Source organism: Planococcus citri, chromosome 3 (assembly GCF_950023065.1).
Source record: "Planococcus citri chromosome 3, ihPlaCitr1.1, whole genome shotgun sequence".
In the NCBI taxonomy this organism is placed as follows: Eukaryota; Metazoa; Arthropoda; class Insecta; order Hemiptera; family Pseudococcidae; genus Planococcus; species Planococcus citri.
Genome location: NC_088679.1, coordinates 1,310,201 through 1,327,475, shown reverse-complemented (window position 1 = coordinate 1,327,475; position 17,275 = coordinate 1,310,201). Strand labels below are relative to the sequence as shown.

At 34.4% G+C, this 17,275-nt stretch overlaps 3 protein-coding genes across 5 annotated transcripts in view; 1 reads left to right on the top strand and 2 right to left on the bottom strand.

Moving 5' to 3' along the window:
* Positions 1-12,192, bottom strand: part of TrpA1 (Transient receptor potential cation channel A1) — a 40,302-nt gene extending 28,110 nt beyond the window's left edge. Inside the window, exons 1-12 of one of the 3 annotated variants that reach the window (XR_010557738.1) lie at positions 11,958-12,192; positions 11,827-11,886; positions 11,645-11,753; positions 11,392-11,564; positions 11,190-11,317; positions 10,940-11,117; positions 10,687-10,859; positions 10,486-10,604; positions 9,421-10,402; positions 9,152-9,316; positions 8,972-9,082; positions 7,642-8,873 (exon numbers count right to left, since the gene is read on the bottom strand). Coding sequence is in view for 2 of the 3 variants with exons in the window: in XM_065356926.1 (XP_065212998.1) it covers positions 6,147-6,317; positions 6,607-6,741 (306 nt within the window). In the remaining variant the exon portion in view is untranslated. Of the gene's footprint in view, positions 1-6,146; positions 6,318-6,606; positions 6,775-7,335; positions 8,874-8,971; positions 9,083-9,151; positions 9,317-9,420; positions 10,403-10,485; positions 10,605-10,686; positions 10,860-10,939; positions 11,118-11,189; positions 11,318-11,391; positions 11,565-11,644; positions 11,754-11,826; positions 11,887-11,957 lie in introns of those variants that run through there. The other 2 variants (XM_065356926.1, XM_065356927.1) reach the window with 2 other exon arrangements.
* Positions 8,703-9,558, bottom strand: LOC135838925 (uncharacterized). Its single transcript, XM_065354750.1, has 4 exons — positions 9,421-9,558; positions 9,152-9,316; positions 8,972-9,082; positions 8,703-8,873 (listed from the first exon to the last, which is right to left on the bottom strand). The coding sequence occupies exons 1-4, from the start codon at positions 9,556-9,558 to the stop codon at positions 8,703-8,705; spliced, it is 585 nt and encodes a 194-aa protein (XP_065210822.1).
* A 281-nt stretch (positions 12,193-12,473) lies between the features above and the next one.
* Positions 12,474-16,934, top strand: RN-tre (Related to the N terminus of tre oncogene). Its single transcript, XM_065356929.1, has 9 exons — positions 12,474-12,958; positions 13,045-13,273; positions 13,372-13,591; positions 13,667-13,946; positions 14,053-14,213; positions 14,307-14,453; positions 14,528-14,701; positions 14,813-14,945; positions 15,017-16,934. The coding sequence occupies exons 2-9, from the start codon at positions 13,119-13,121 to the stop codon at positions 15,454-15,456; spliced, it is 1,710 nt and encodes a 569-aa protein (XP_065213001.1). The 5' UTR covers positions 12,474-12,958; positions 13,045-13,118; the 3' UTR covers positions 15,457-16,934.
* Positions 16,935-17,275: the final 341 nt, after the last annotated feature.

Here is a 17,275-nt window from a genome sequence, read left to right as displayed (position 1 = left end):
GTAATAATGTTTTTTCCCTTATTACTTATTACGAGTAGGTACTATTCGGTCTTGGTGTGGAATTAATTTTCATTACGAATTAGCTGGGCAAATTGAGCGACGAAAAATACTCATGTATGGATAGGTACCTATATTGCAAAAGGTTGCAAATTGCACGCATATTTGAAATTGTTTATCTAACAGCTTTACGGTCGTTCAGATCAGATGTGGGAATATTACGTGTTGTATTTGTATAGGTGTAGTCTATCATTACACAAAAATGTTCTTCGTTTTTCGAGCAACGTTTTCAAAATTGAATTAATTAACATTATACGTCTCGTCGATATTACAAATAAGGATTCAAATGCGTACATTCGTTTCGGTTTCGAGTGAAACCTATAAAATGGCTGGTATATTGGACGTGGCAATAAAATATATCGAAATGCGTAGGCTAGTTGATTAACTGTTGCTCTGTTCCCCAATATAAATACAATATTTACTCGCAGATTTAAAAAAGAGAAAAATAAAATATCGAAAGTCGTTCTTATAACTTCGCATAGGTACCTACCTGCGTAGAATTTTCGATTCTTTTTTTCGCTACCTATATATAGTCCGGCATATATGACAATAGGAGTAATTGCACCCCCCCCCCACAACCATCCTCCGGGACAACTTTTTTCTTAAAGAGGACATCCTAAGGAACATTTTAAAGCAAACATGCCCAAAAAAGTTGGCCTTACTTACAAAATGGCGGCCATTTTGATTAACAGGTCAGCCGAAATCGCAGATTTTGCGTTTCAACATAGGACTTGCACGAAATTTTTCAAACTTTACAAAGATAGATCGAAAGATCATGCAAAAATTCATCACCTGTCAAAATTTCAAGTGCTAAAGTGCTTTTTTCGATTATTGGTGAATTTTTAAAAATCGAATTAAGGCCAAAAATGAGGGAAAAAATCAAAATTTTACCAATTTGACCATGAAAGCTGAAATTTGGGATATACCCTATTCTCGACATGCCAAATCGATTGGAAACGGTTTCAACCCGTTTTGAGCAGTTCTGGAGCCTCCAGCAGATTTTTGAACCTCGAAATTCTCACAAAATTCCATCAAATTGGAGCTGTAAAGCTGAAATTTATTCTAAAAACTAATTTCAATTCGCTACGAAGTACTGCAGGTGAATTTCAAGTCGTTTTGGAGCCTCCAGCGACTTTTTGAAAATTCCTGAAGCCTCCAGCAGATTTTTGAAACTAAATTTTCACAAAATTTCATCAAATGGAGATGGAAAGCTGAAATTTACTCTACACTCCAATTTTAACACCCTCTGAAGACGACTTCAGGTGGGTTCAAGTAACTTTAGGGCCTCCGGCGACTTTTTTGAAAATTACTGGATCCTCCAGCAGATTTTTGAAACTTGAAATTTCCCCAAAATTGCATCAAACTGAGATGGAGAGTCGAAACTCATTCTGCAAACTAATTTTAACACCCTCTGAAGACGACTTCAGGTGGGTTCAAGTCGTTTTTGAGCCTCCAGCGACTTTTTCGAAAGTTACTGGAGCCTCCAGTAGATTTGTGAAACTTGAAATTTCCCAACATTAATTCATCAAATGGAGTTGGCAAGCTGAAATTTATTTCGCAGACTACATGGATTTCAAGTTTCAAAAATCTACTGGAGGCTCCAGTAATTTTCAAAAATGTCGCTGGAGGCTCTAAAATGACTTGAACCCACCTGAAGTCGTCTTCAGAGGGAGTTAAAATTAGTTTGCAGAATGAGTTTCGACTCTCCATCTCAGTTTGATGCAATTTTGGGGAAATTTCAAGTTTCAAAAATCTACTGGAGGCTCCAGTAATTTTCAAAAATGTCTCTGGAGGCCCTAAAGTGACTTGAACCCACCTGAAGTCGTCTTCAGAGGGTGTTAAAATTGGAGTGTAGAGTAAATTTCAGCTTTCCATCTCCATTTAATGAAATTTTGTGAAAATTTAAATTTTCAAAAATCTGCTGGAGGCTCCAAAACGACTTTTAAATTCACCTGCGGTACTTCGTAGCGTATTGAAATTAGTTTTTAGAATAAATTTCAGCCTTACAACTCCATTTTGATGGAATTTTGTGGACATTTCGAGTTTCAAAAATCTGCTGGAGGCTCCAGAACAGCTCAAAACGGGTTGAAACGGTTTCCAATCGATTTGGCATGTCTAGAATAGGGTATATCCCAAATTTCAGCTTTCTTGGTCAGTTTGGTAAAATTTTGATTTTTTCCCTCATTTTTGGCCTTAATTCGATTTTCAAAAATTCACCAAAAAAATCGTAAAACGCACTTTAGCACTTGAAATTTTGACAGGAGATAAATTTTTGCACGAACTTTCGATCTACCTTTGTAATGTTTGAAAAATTTCGTGCAAGTCCTATGTTGAAACGCAAAATCTGCGATTTCGGCCAACCTGTCAATCAAAATGGCCGCCATTTTGTAACGAAGGCCAACTTTTTTTGGGGAAAGTTTGCTTTAAAATGTTCCTTAGGATGTCCCCTTTAAGAAAAAAGTTGTCCCGGATGATCGGCGGGGGGGGGGGTGCAATTACTCCTATTGTCATATGCCGGACTAATACCTACCCACTATTTTTAAGTCAAGTTGGTACATATTCGCGTTTGGAAATTAATAAATCAAGTAAGAAATCTTACGAAAATTAACCCGCCTGATGACTTTTTCATTTTAGGTCTGATCTCCATTTTCGTATTCGGCGCTCGTCTTTAAATCGTATAAAACAATATGTCACGCGATATAAAGAGTACCAAAGTTGAACGCTAGATACCATTTAAAAATTTGAACTAGATAATTTTTGAAATGAAATCTCAACATTTTGTATATGAATTCACATTCAAATTTTGACCGAAATTCGAATATAATTTTAAAAATGAGGTCGCATGATAAGGGTTGTCAATTTTGAATGCACTGAGTTTGAATATTGGCTCACTTTTTGCTGATGCCTCGAACTCTCTATCCCCTTTACCAATTAGAATGGCCACTGGTAACGAACTCGTACCTACATCGTTTATTAGGTTTTCGAGGGTGAGTCGCACAGTTCAAATATTTATCTCTTTATTTCATTTAGCCCTTTCAAGTTTCCCAGTTTTGTGTTGATAAATAATGTCTTTTTTGCGGGTGAATTTTACTGAACTGATTTATAACCCTTTGAATAAACTTTTCCTATAGTTTAATGTGGTATATGAGCACTTATCGGGCGTAGGTATATGGTATTGGTAACTATAAAAACAAAATACCTAATCGTAAAATTGCAAATAGGAAACACTGAAAGACATAATATGGCGTGACGTAAGCACGAATTCCTTAGCGACTATGTACAATCTTTGACAAGGAATCAACTTATTTGAATTTCCATCGACGTTACGTTACCATCTACGTATGTAGTATGATCAGATGATATTCAATGACATTTGTATTTTCAGCAATCTCAGGTCTCAGGAGAATTCCCGATGAATATTTTACATAACCAAATTCGCAAAATAATAAAAAAAAAAAAATACCGAAGATGTATCATTCGAAAATACCTAATTGAGGAGCTGAGAATCAAAACTCACATTTGCCAAAAAAAAAAAAAAAACGTTTTATGGCAGATTTGGATATACCGTTTTACACTCTATAATGTGACATATTCGGTTTTTTTGGATCAAAGTCATTTTGGTGTGAAATTCACCTTCAAAACCAAGGGTTAGAATCAAAACTCACATTTGCCAATGGCAAATGTGAGTTTTGATGAAAACTTAGTTTTGTTTGCAAAATTCCATAGGGAAAAGTTTGATAACAAGCTGAATTTTGGTACACGGGGGTTTTTTGATACGCTGAACACGAATTTGGGGTGTCCAGGTGAATCCGGTGTACGCTTCCCCCTTTTTTGTGGACCTTAAGCCCCCAAATTTGTTTTTTTGCGTTTAAGTCTGAAAATATGCAATTTTATGCAATATTTATGTTTTTTGGGTCGCAGAATACGAATTTGACAATATTTTTTTTGTAGGGGTGGGGGATGAGGGGGTTAGGGGGGCGAGAAATTCAAAATTTGACTATAATGATGTGTGATATGTCGAAATGTATGTTTTTGAGGGTGTAGATCACGAATTTGACAATATTTTTTTTCGTAGGGGTCAATGGTGGGGGCTGAGGGGTGAAAATGGTTAAAAATTCAAAATTTGACTATAATGATGTGTGACATGTCGAAATGTACGTTTTCGTGGTTGTAGATCACGAATTTGACAATATTTTTTTCGTAAGGGTTGATGGTGGGGGATGAAGGGGGTGAAAAATTCAAAATTTGACCATAATGATGTGTGATATGTCGAAATGTATGTTTTTGAGAGTGTAGATCACGAATTTGACAATATTTTTTTCGTAGGGGTGAATTGTGGGGGATGAAGGGGGTGAAAACGGTGAACAATTCAAAATTTGACTATAATGATGTGTAATATGTCGAAATGTACCAAGTATAAATAATTCAACTGAAAGTGAGTAATTTTCATCAATTTACTCGATTTTAGTTTGTTATAAAGTCGTTATAGAGGTTTAATTTACGTTAAAACTCCGTGTTTTGCCTATTCTGCTACATAAATAGGAATAGAACAAATTTTTGCACGTAGATGCACGGGAAATCCCAGGGGCTAGTACTTCAGATAGTGTATTTCAAGATGTCATTTGCCATTTTTGCCCCCGAATGCCCCGGCGACGACAACAGTCAATTATAGTGAAAAATCATGGTGAATTTTGTTTAAATGTTACAAATTTTTTCTTCCAGGGACTTTGACGGCTCTCCAATAGAAAATTCTCCATCCCCCACCCTTCACCTTTTCTACACCTTCAAAAACTTACATTTTGACATATCACACATCATTATGGTCAAATTTTGAATTTTTCACCGTTTTCACCCCCTTCATCCCCCACAATTCACCCCTACGAAAAAAATATTGTCAAATTCGTGATCTACACCCTCAAAAACATACATTTCGACATATCACACATCATTATGGTCAAATTTTGAATTTTTCACCCCCTTCATCCCCCACCATCAACCCTTACGAAAAAAATATTGTCAAATTCGTGATCTACAACCACGAAAACGTACATTTCGACATGTCACACATCATTATAGTCAAATTTTGAATTTTTAACCATTTTCACCCCTCAGCCCCCACCATTGACCCCTACGAAAAAAAATATTGTCAAATTCGTGATCTACACCCTCAAAAACATACATTTCGACATATCACACATCATTATAGTCAAATTTTGAATTTCTCGCCCCCCTAACCCCCTCATCCCCCACCCCTACAAAAAAAATATTGTCAAATTCGTATTCTGCGACCCAAAAAACATAAATCTTGCATAAAATTGCATATTTTCAGACTTAAACGCAAAAAAACAAATTTGGGGGCTTAAGGTCCACAAAAAAAGGGGAAGCGTACACCGGATTCACCTGGACACCCCAAATTCGTGTTCAGCGTATCAAAAAACCCCCGTGTACCAAAATTCTGCTTGTTATCAAACTTTTCCCTATCGTCGTAATTAAAACAGTGAAAAAAAATTTGATTGCAAATCTTGGAGTCAAAACTCACATTTGCCATTCTTTGTCTGGATATTAAAGCAGAAGGGAGCTAGGTGAAAATCAGTCAACACAGGGAATCGTGTTCTAGTAGCGCTATCTAATGATTCATTTTGGTATTATAAGTTTTTTCAACTGGCAACACTACTAACTCAGTTTTTCGCGTTTTTCTCAAAATCGTTTATGGTGGCAAATGTGAGTTTTGATTCTCAGCTCCTCAATTGAATTATAAGTAGGTAGGTACAGAGTTGTTGTTGTTACTTACGCATTAAAACGAAGCTATCGACCTTATGATTTTAAGCGATTTCAAGCGTCTATGCTTAAAAGTTCTAGCTTAGCTACACGTATTTTTTTTAAAAACCCAAATTAACCAAAATAAATAGGCTATAAGTATGTGTTTTGTATAACAACTATAGGCGAGTAGGTAATAATAGCGCATGATTTATATGTTCAATAATTATTATACATAAAAGTAGGTGGGTATTTGCAAAAACACGTAAATGCATATGCAACTAAAATACACTTACATAAGCTTAATAGGTATGTACGTTTGGAAAACTTACTCGCAGAATTCGAAAAGGGCTATCTTTCAACAGGCACACTTCACCGTCCAACATTTTGGCTTGCCAGTCAATAATACTCAGAGACAAAGATTGTTCTTTATCAATGGTGTCATCTTTGTTCGACGAAAGTAATCGACGAAAACCGCCTCGTATATTCCACAAATGTTTTTTCTACGATAAATTTACGATTCGCTTATTACAAGTGTAGGTATACAACTACGCGAATGTTTGCTCATACGCAAACATTCTCAACAATTAGCACGGGTAGTAAGCGAAACAAAAGCTCTGCACAAAACAGACGTTTCAAATACTTCGATTAAGGATTTCATCAAAATTAGATCATATAGGTATAGGTTTGAAGAAAAAACGCAGCTTCAAAAACGATAACAATAAATACAAATCAAAACAAAATAATATCGAGTATTTTTAAATAAGTATAACGAAATAGGTAACTACTAACCTCAGCTGCGACATTTTCTTTATTTTCATTACGCTCGAAACTCGTTGTACGAGAAGAATAAACTGATTGTAACATCAACGTTCGTAAATGGCAATACCAAGGTTTTTGGGCCGTAATCGTTGGTTCAAAAGGCATACCCACTGCTTTGGTCTCTTTACATGAAGCTCACTACATAAAAGTATTTAAAAAAAGGAATAATACTACATGATATTCCTATCACTTACTTTTAGTAATGTAAGTAATATGTATAGCTCTCTCTTATTTTGAAAAAAAAAAAAAAAAAAAAACGTAGACTATTCAAATTTTACAGAACTATGACACCCAAGAGAAAATATAGCCATTGGCTATCTTGAATTTATTCGTTGTTTTATGATTACCATATTAATTTTCATATCCAATCTTCGAGAATTCAACATTTGAAAGTTTTGACTTTCGAGTTCAATTTGTTTTTTTCAAATACTCAATTGAACCAAATCATGATTCTAAATAAAACTGAGTTTTTTGAATAAAAACGAAATCATCCCGCATTTCTTTTCCTAAATAGTTGACTCAATGATTTCGTTGATAAGCTTATTACAAAAAAATTTCATTGAATTACAAATTTATCTCAGTAGATGGTTTCAAAATTAAAAATTAAAAAAAAATAATAAAGCAGTCGATAATTTAAATAACCAATTTCAACTGAAATGAAATAATAATTTTAAATAAACAATTTCAAATTTCACTTACCTACCTATCAAAAATCTAAGAAACACGTTACCGCAAATCGAAGTGAAAATTCACATCATTAAACAAGAACAGAACAGAGATCGTTCTCGCTACCGTATCGGCTATCGACGAATGCACAAAACACAAGATTCGGCAAATACGAAACCGACAAGAGTGCTGCCGGAATATTGTGTATTTGACGATGGCAATCCTTCATACATTGCGACTTTAGCCAAAGGCGCATTTATGCGCGCTGTTTTCAGCACGTTCTACACGCAAAAGTACAAATCTGTAAAATCAACTATATCAATAAAGCATACATCCGAGTTATGAACAGAAAAAATATTTATTCGATGAAAAATTTTCTCCGATATAAAATTACGGTGATAATTTACAAAAACTTGATTATTTCTAAAAATAATCGTATAATTAATTTGTTTTTATAATCAAAACTGAAACGTGTGACTTGATACTGCCATAGTAATGCAGTGAAAATAAATTAACAATTTCGCTCTTCTGTTCGCGTTAAATTAATTGGAAAATTTTATAAGGTTTCTGAATTTCTGCAAAATATGCAATATACTCTTATATAAGTTATACATCTATTTAAAAAGGTTACGAATCATTCGCGTAGTTTGTGTGTTGTATGGTTGTTTACTCATTATATGGTAACGTTAACAAAATACTACAAGGTTGACGACCATTCACTCCCACCTTTGCACAATTCTTTTGAAAGAATCAAAATAGGTAATGAATTTTGGTTGCGATAAAATAGCGTAGTTTTAAATTCATAATTTTGTTCGGATAAAATAAAAACAGCGATCTAAACTGATTATAAACCACACGAAACACGTTGGTAACATTACATAATATTACATGGCAATGAAAATACAAAGGAAAGCTGCAGTTCGGTTGACTATAGTTAACGATAAATCTCCGACAATAAAATCACGATTACAATAAAAGAAAATAGGTGAAAATATCGTTTAAAAAAAGAGACGATGAGTTTAAAAAGATCGTTCTACAAAAAAGAGCTCACAGATTCAATCATTGGATAGAAAGATGATGAAAATTTTCCAACAATAGCTCTTGTAGCAATATCGGTTGAAAATACTTTATCATTTAGTGAGTAGGTAGGTTACCTCAATATTATGAAACAACAGCATATTTTTGTTCCAACAATACTAGACTGAAATTTTCATCCAGAACAAATGGAAAGTGAACCCTTTTTCGCCGAAAAGTGTATTAAGTATGTAATACACCGTGAGTACAAAGAATAATGAATAAGGAACAACATAGGCGTTGACATATTTCTTCTCAATAAAGGATCTTTATCGAGACTTGATTAGATAGTGAGATGTACTGCAAAATAATTCAATTCGACCACTTTAATCTGAATCTGAATCATGATACTTTTTTTTAACATTAAACGGCTTTCTTCTATGTGGTTCATCTTCATCTTCGTGAAATTCTTTATAACAAGCAGGGCAGAATAACTGATCATCACAAGTGTAACATATCCATTTGGGTACTCGATCGCAAATGTAACAAAAATATTCCTAACGCAGAAATACAAAAATTATCAAAACCCCAAAATTGCAGTTGCAGTGGAAAAATAGGCAATTGAAAAGTTGGAAAAACAAAACGATCGACTTACTTGTGGATGAGAATCAGAACATTCCATACTTTCGTCTTCATCAGCAATCATCGTTGGAATTTTTCTACTCGATTCTCGCGAAGTACTAGTATTTTTTTCCGATTGAGAGCTCTGTACAGAGAAAATCATATCAGTAGCGAGTATTCGCAGGTAAAATCAAGCTTATTATATTTCACTAACGTTGTTATCACCAGAAACTTGAAACATTTTTAAATTGTTCAAACGCTGTTCTATATCATGAATTGGCGTAGTTAAACGTTGTCCCATGGCTGCTTCCTCGGAATACTGTTTCATCAAATCATTTATCTGCTCTTCGTTAGATTTAACACAAGGGAGAAGTACATACTGCCAAACGATACGAAATGGCGTTATTTTTATGTATCTTTCCAACTACGAGTATAGGAGTATTATGTCTAGTGATATTTGTAAAAGAAATTTCATCGAGTTACTTTGTTACTTAATGCAGAGGGAGTTTCTCCTTTCAGCTTCTGGAGTTTCAAGCGTAATTCTTCTTCCGAAGGAATAGGAGGCCTATCTTCTTTTAGTTTATCCAATCGTCTTCTAATTTCTTGATCAATAGGATCCATCGCTCAGATGACAATAGTGCAGGATATTTCGCAAAAATACAAAACTGCTTCCTACGTATAAAAAATTGGATTCATTTTTATGTAAGACGAGAGTGTTTTGAGAAATTTTCAAAATTTCGATCTGTTATCAGTGAGTCAGTGTTTGTTATCATCAGCGATCAATATTGCCACTGCCAGCTGTTTCACTACGAAAGAAGCTAAGAAAATGAGCGCCAAAAAAACAGAAGTACCAACAACTTTTTTCTGCAGACTGCAAAGCTTTCAAGTTTCAACTTTCAAAGTTTCGATAACTTTTTCAATACTTAACACAAATGTGTGAAAAAACTCTTTAAAAAATGTTCAGCAATGCATTTTCCTGCAGAGCACTGAGCACTTTTGACTTTTGAGGATCAAGATGATCAACTGATCAACGCTTGAAATTCGACGTTATTTGAATCGCCGAATGATTTCTCTAACAAAAATTATGAAGAACGCTCAATATATATTCAACTCACGTTGTTACTCATAAAATTAAAAGAATCCTGCAGCAAACAGAAAATTTTCAAATTTAGGCTAAATTTTCTTCGATGACAGAAATTTTATTACGAAATTTATAACAGAAAAACTTACCACAGGTATACAAAAATAGAAATAAACTAAAAATAATTTTCATACCAATTTAAATACAAAATTAATTACATATTATTAACGAATTGTGAAAATTACTACAAATAAAAATATAAAGCCAGTCTTTCAACAGTGAAGTTTACGACATAACAACGAAACGATCACAATAATATACGTGGGATTCGACTATAACGTTAAGCTACATTTTAAGAAAATGCTAATCTTTTTGGCTGATAACCTGAAAAATATAATAAAAAAAGATTAAAACTTTAAATCGTACGGTATTGAGCGACGTAATGAACAGTTAAAAATAAAAACTACCTTCAATTGGATCACTGAGTTTACGTTTACGATTGTTGAAACGCTGCGACGCAGTATCTGATTCTAATAAATTACTTGGAAGAGGTAATTGATTGCCTTTGGCAGGAGGTGGTCGATTGCTGCACAGAGAAAATCATTACATTTAAATATCACAAAGTGAGAACAATTCGCAAAATATGATTCGCAAAAACGCATTCTAACCTGAAATAAGGTAGTTTCAAAGTTTGTTTGCAGTCTAATCGTTTCAAAGGATTCAGATTTAATAAAGCGGAAATAAGTTCGAGTAAATCATCGGGAGCAGCGGTGAAAATCATTTTCAAAGGAGTGCCCGGAAACGGTTTGAATTGTACGTAATCTTGCAGTAACGTCATTCCCTGTTGTAACATTTCATAGAAAAATTATTTAGAACCATAGTGTCTATTTTCACGAACACTGCGCAAGTATTATAATTCACCGGCCAAGTTTCTTCTGTAGGCGAACCAAGAGCTTGAAAAATTCTAGTCAATTGATCTAAATCTGATTCGCCAGGTAAAAACGGCACTCTGAGTAGCAACTCGGCAACTATGCAACCGACAGCCCACATATCGACTCCAACGCCATACTTTCTCGCACCAAACAGTAATTCAGGAGATCTAAGAAGTCGATTTAGGTGTTAAAATTTGGAAATTTATACTCGAATCGTGTGATTGATGGGCGGCCATTACCTGTACCATCTGGTGACTACTTGATGAGTATATATCCTATTGGGCGAACCAAAAGTTTTCGCTAAGCCGAAATCAGCAATTTTCAGTACTCCTTGCTTACTCACTAATAAATTGTTTGGTTTTAAATCCTAACAAGCACAGACGACAATCAATACGCTAATTATTCGAAATTAAAATTCTAGCGAATAAACCGAGAACTTACTCGGTGAAGAATCCAATTATCGTGTAAATATTCCAAGCCTAACAAAGTCATCAAAACGTACGCCTTTATGTGGCTAGGACTGAATACTATTCTAGTATCTTTGATTATCACTTCCAAATCTGTATCCATGAAGTCAAATACCAAAGAAACGTTAGAACCATATCCGAAAATATCTGAAATAATACCGTAAAAGAAACGAAATTAGATTCAGCAATAGATAAGTTTAGGTAACATAGCTGCTCAGAAAATTTACCCAATAGTCCGATGATGTTCGGATGCTTGACTTCTTGCAACAGTTTGATTTCACGCAATGCCGTTCTATTGATACCATCTCTTGCGTCTTGAGCACTACCAATTTTGATCTACAAACAGTAAACATGTGAGTATAACTAGACCTATACCATTTACGAATGTACACTGAACAGACGAATATACTTTTTTAACAGCTACAAGCTCGTCGGTTTCCACGTTTCTGGCTTTGTATACGGTGGCGAACTACAAAATTCAAGACATTATAATTTCATAGTAACTATTTAAAAGAAGCAGAAAAATTTTTCACAACTGACCTGTCCCTCTCCAAGGAACGCAATTTTTTCATAACGTTTCATCCTGTTTTCCATTTGCCTCGGATTGATATGGTGCGATTGTATTTCTTGACGTATTCATCAATCGATCGGTATCAGCTTCCTCATTTCCATTTTCACTTTTCCATAAATAATAATGAAATAAATGAGAAAATAAAAGTGAAAATTTGTAAAATCGAAATCCACCGCACGAAATTTGGAAAATTTAGTGATAAAAAACTTTGTTGGTATGTTACGTTGAATTTTTGGGCAGCTGATAGAAAGCTAAAAAGTTTAGCGATGCTGACATAAATATTCGTCGCGCGTAACTGCGCATGCTCCTCAGCTTCACCTCAGCCATTTTCCTTACCCTTCCGAACACTTGACCAAAGTACTGCAAGTCTGATCATGCGCACAACGCATGTGCTCAGGAAAAAAATAATGATGTTGAAGACATGTTTTTATGCTCCAGCGTCCAAATATAGGGCAATGATCCATAAAGTTTTCATTCAAAATTATCGAGCTTTTTCATTTTGCAGTGTGTTTGTATACACTTCTACGGAAACTGAGATAGTGTTCATTTTTTTGAAAAAGAAATGTGTATCATTTTTGTATGACTAAAAATGATTTACGACTGTTATTTCATTTGTACGAAGATGATCAACTTGTAATTGCCCTAATTAATTCGAGTAATGGTTCGTTTCAACATGATTTTCATAGAAAAGACATCACATTGATATTTTAGCACAAGCGTTTTAATTGATCTTATTATTTACTTCCACCGTGTTACTTTTAAATATCAATATCTCCGACTCGAATTCGACGAAATTATCGCACCGTACCATAATATTCAGTTGAATCTAGCACCTCAAAATATGCCAACTACGCCGCGTATGAAATTGTAATTATTCGCGTGTATGAGATAAATGCAACTTAATTCGTCTATTTTTGTTGCTTATTATCAACGGTCCCGATGGGCTTACTCGTGTATTTATCGTAACCGGGTACGTATGAAATGAAACACGATAACATTACTTTTGCTATTTCTTGTCAATAATAATAATTTCACGTTGATGAATTACATTTTCAGTGAAATTATGAAAACACGTATGCTTGTTGGAGATCTTTAAATGTAAGCCGCGTTGGCGGGATGTAGCAAGCGTTATGACTGAAGAAGATCTCTTAGCCCGAGCGGTCGAAGAACGAAGATCCATCGTAGAGAAATACAAGAGTGGCCGTCAAAATGGTGCTAATATCGATCCGTGGGAAGACGCAACGTTGGAAGTGTACGGATATTTGGATCGTTACGGATTCAGACGGTAGTAAACCATCTTCAAATTGGAATCAGAGCACGCACTTTATATCGTACAAGTGAATATACGTGTAACGTGTAATTGTCGACGTTCTGTTTATACAGTGAGAAAAATGACATTTATGCCGAAACGAAACAAGAAATCCAACGTGAAAGAGAAAGGGAGCAAAAATGGCTAAAAATGTTGAAACAGTGGGAAAACGTTGATACGGAGAAATTGAAACGCCGCATATACAAAGGAATTCCTATCGCTATCAGAGGTCGAGTCTGGTCTAAAATACTTGGTTTAGATAAAACGAGAGAAGAGCAACGAGGAAAATATAAAGTAAGATCGCAATAACACCTACGAGATGTTCTCGAACTAGTATATTATGAATCTGGTATTACGTTATGGTTTCAGGAAATGTGTGATCTAGCCTGGAAGTATTCGCCAGATATCAGACAGATCGATTTAGATGTTAATAGAACGTATCGAGAACACATAATGTTTCGCGAACGATACTGTTCGAAACAATGTGAACTGTTCAACGTTCTCGGCGCGTACAGCGTTTATAATTTAGAAATCGGCTACTGCCAAGGTATGTCTCAGATCGTCGCCTTACTGCTCATGTATTTGGACGAAGAAGATGCCTTTTGGGCGCTATCTACGCTCGTTTCTGATTCTAAATTCAATATGCATGGTATGAATCAACATTGTGTTGTAGTATGAGTAATTTTTAATTCCTGGTAAAAAAAAAAAAAAAAAAAAAGATTCCTGTAATATGAGCAATATTTTATCATCGGTAGGTTTCTATATACCAGGATTCCCGAAGTTGCTTCGTTATCAAGAGCATCACGATAAAATAATGAATAAATTTCTTCCCAAGTTGAAGAAGCATTTAGATCGAAACGGCGTCGATACAGGAATTTATACTTTAAAATGGTTTTTCCAATGTTTCTTAGATCGAGTGCGTATTGCCGTATTTTTTTATTGATAGCGCCAATTGCGTAATCAATTACGTATTAATCTCATATACGTGTGAATAATTGTTGGTTTTCAGATACCGTTTAAATTAACGCTCAGAGTGTGGGATATTTTTATATGGGAAGGTGAGAAAGTTCTAACCGCTATGGCATTTAATATTTTAAAGCTACATCGAAAGCAAATTCAACGATTAGGAATGGATGACATTCTGCAGTATTTACAAGTAACGAAAAGTTGTACGATTTTTGCGCTAAATTGAAGTGAAAAATTCATCCTTTTTCTTTGTTCAAATTAAAGGTTAAACTGCCCAAAAATTTTGACTTGAGTGATGACATCGTCATTGAGAATTTACAAAAATGTATGGAAGATTTAAGAAAAAGCAAATTAGATTACGCCGGACTACCGCCAACGAACGAGTTGCCCAAAGAACCTTTCGGTTTGTTTAAACCAGACAAAACTTTCGAACAAAAGGTTTGCGGATATATATGAAAATAAATAAATTTACTTATTGCTAGACAGTTTTTAAAAAGTTTTATGGTTGAGTGTTGATTGATACTGATACATAATATAATAATATTTCAGACTGTTGGTCGCAGAAGAGAATTCACCAGCGTTGAAAAATTAACTCGTGACAATGTACTTTCCCGAAAAGAAGAAGCGTTGGCCAATTGCTCTCCGAACGAACAAGATAACAATAGACATTCCGATTTATCAGGTTCACATCGCATCTATTCCTGTAAAACGTTAGGTGCGAGATTTTTCTAAAACTGAAATTTTTATTTTCAGCTGCCGAAGCCAGTTTTGACGACGGCAGTTCATTACTGGGAGAAGGATCTCATAAATCATTAGCCGGTACTAGTATCACGTCTACAGCCGATTTGTCGATATTTTCCACTGCCACAAGGTCGCAAGCCGTCGATGCTGGCAGTTTGAATGCAGCCGAAGTAGAATCGGACGACGACGATCGTAATTCCAGCGGTCTAGCTACACCTCTAGCCGTACCGAAACATTCACCTAGTCCAGATGTAGTACGTATATTTGTTCCGTACGTGAACACTTCACGTTCTTCCGTTCAGTCTTCGCCTCAAAATGGCGATCTGTTCAATCAAGAGAATAGGATTAGAATTAAGATCGAAGAACAATCCAGTTTAGAAGATATTCAAACACCTATTATTGAACAAAATTCTATTTTCAATATCGAATCGTCTGTGGTGGATCTAAAATGAGTTGACCAACTGAAGCTCGATGTTGGAAGGTTTTTCGAGGACGAACCTACTGTTTTTATCCTTAGCTATCGATCAGCTTAGCTGATGCGTTTGTTTCTCTTCGTCTTTTCCCATTGAAACAGTATTAATTTATGAAATTATTACGCTACACATCATTCCATGAAAACGTTTTATTCTTCTCGTTTGCCGATATTTGTATATAATACCTAGATTGTGTGATTATATTATCATTGTTACTTTGTTGTTATCAATTTCACGATCGTACTTCTTTACTTTTCTTTTTCCAATTTTCAATTATCATTACTATTAAATTACTTTTATTATTACCTATTAATATTGTTTTATGTATTAGTGCATTAGTTTTGTTTTTGTTACTCTTTTTTTTTTTTACGAATATGTAGTTTAAGGTAAATTCGTGATTTCAAGTAGTACAAGAGGATCGCTTTTAGTTAGTTTGTATTACGTAGGATTCTGGACTTGATAGTGATGTGATTCCAAAAGAATTTGTGGAAGATAACTTCGTTAAAATTTCGTAAAACGTATCAAAGAACGTTGATCTACGATTCGGAGTCGTAGACTGATGTAGAACGAATACGTTTTTTTTTTTATATATTCATTTCGAAGTTTCAAACTATAGGATTACTTTTGTTTTGAAGTCATCTTTGCAACAACGAACTTTTTCATTAAACAAATTGAAAGAATATGAAGTTAATATGCCATCGTTATTTTAGTCATTTCGCACCAATATTCGTATCGGTGATAATATTATTTCACGTGTTGCATTTTCATCGCGACGTTGATTAGATTTTTCAAGATATACTATACTCTTGTCTCTTATACTCGTACCAATAGATGCGTAGGTATTGCTTCTAGGTACTTGTCTATCTATTTTCCTTTCATTTTCTCGCATTTTTTTTTTTAATATGGTAATTTTCTTGAGCTTAATTCAACGATGACTTAAAATTACCACCGCTCTGATGGACTGTACGACGTATAATTATCTTTATGTACATAATGTACATACAAACAAAATACTCTCTGATATTGTTACATAAAAATGATCGCACAAACGTGCACTACCTGTATTATTGCAAAATTTGTAATTTTGTCAAATATTCTCCATGTTTGATGCAATTGAGCATAGTTTTTCTTCGTTTCTTAATCACAGTACCTAAATACTATACTTGCATTGTTTTAAATGTTTATAGTTGAACGGTTCAGTTTATTTACAAAGATGGTGTGCGTAACACGAATGATTGCATAGGTATTTACTTTTTTATCTGTGATACTAGCGTTGGTTAATCTTTAAAATTAATATTTCATATTGTTTGATGTATGTGTATTAGTAGTGTACGTGTACCTTAACTTTAATCTTTACCTACATATAAAACGGTGTGTGGATACTTGAGAGTGATTTTCGTTATTACCTATCCGCTTCGATACAAATCATTATTCTAAATATATCATTGAAATAGGAATTCGATAAGTGTGCCTTGGTGCTGATTGGAAGAATTACTTCGCTCTTCAGTGCGGATTTATTAGACATTATACGTATATTTTGATGAATACAAACTTTTATCAAAGCTAATCAAATTACTACTAGTACCTAGGACCTACCTACCCTTGCGTAGGATTTTTGAGTTGAGAAAAAGTTAGCAGTAAAATCTTCGAATATTTTCAACATTCGTATGTAAAAAAAAAAAAATGCAACGAAATCAAATTTCGTTTTTAGCTTGTTATAATTTCAGAAACAAAAAATTAAAATTTCAGGGCAAAATTACCCACCCTTTCTGGAAAGAAGCTGCTCCTTACATTTAAA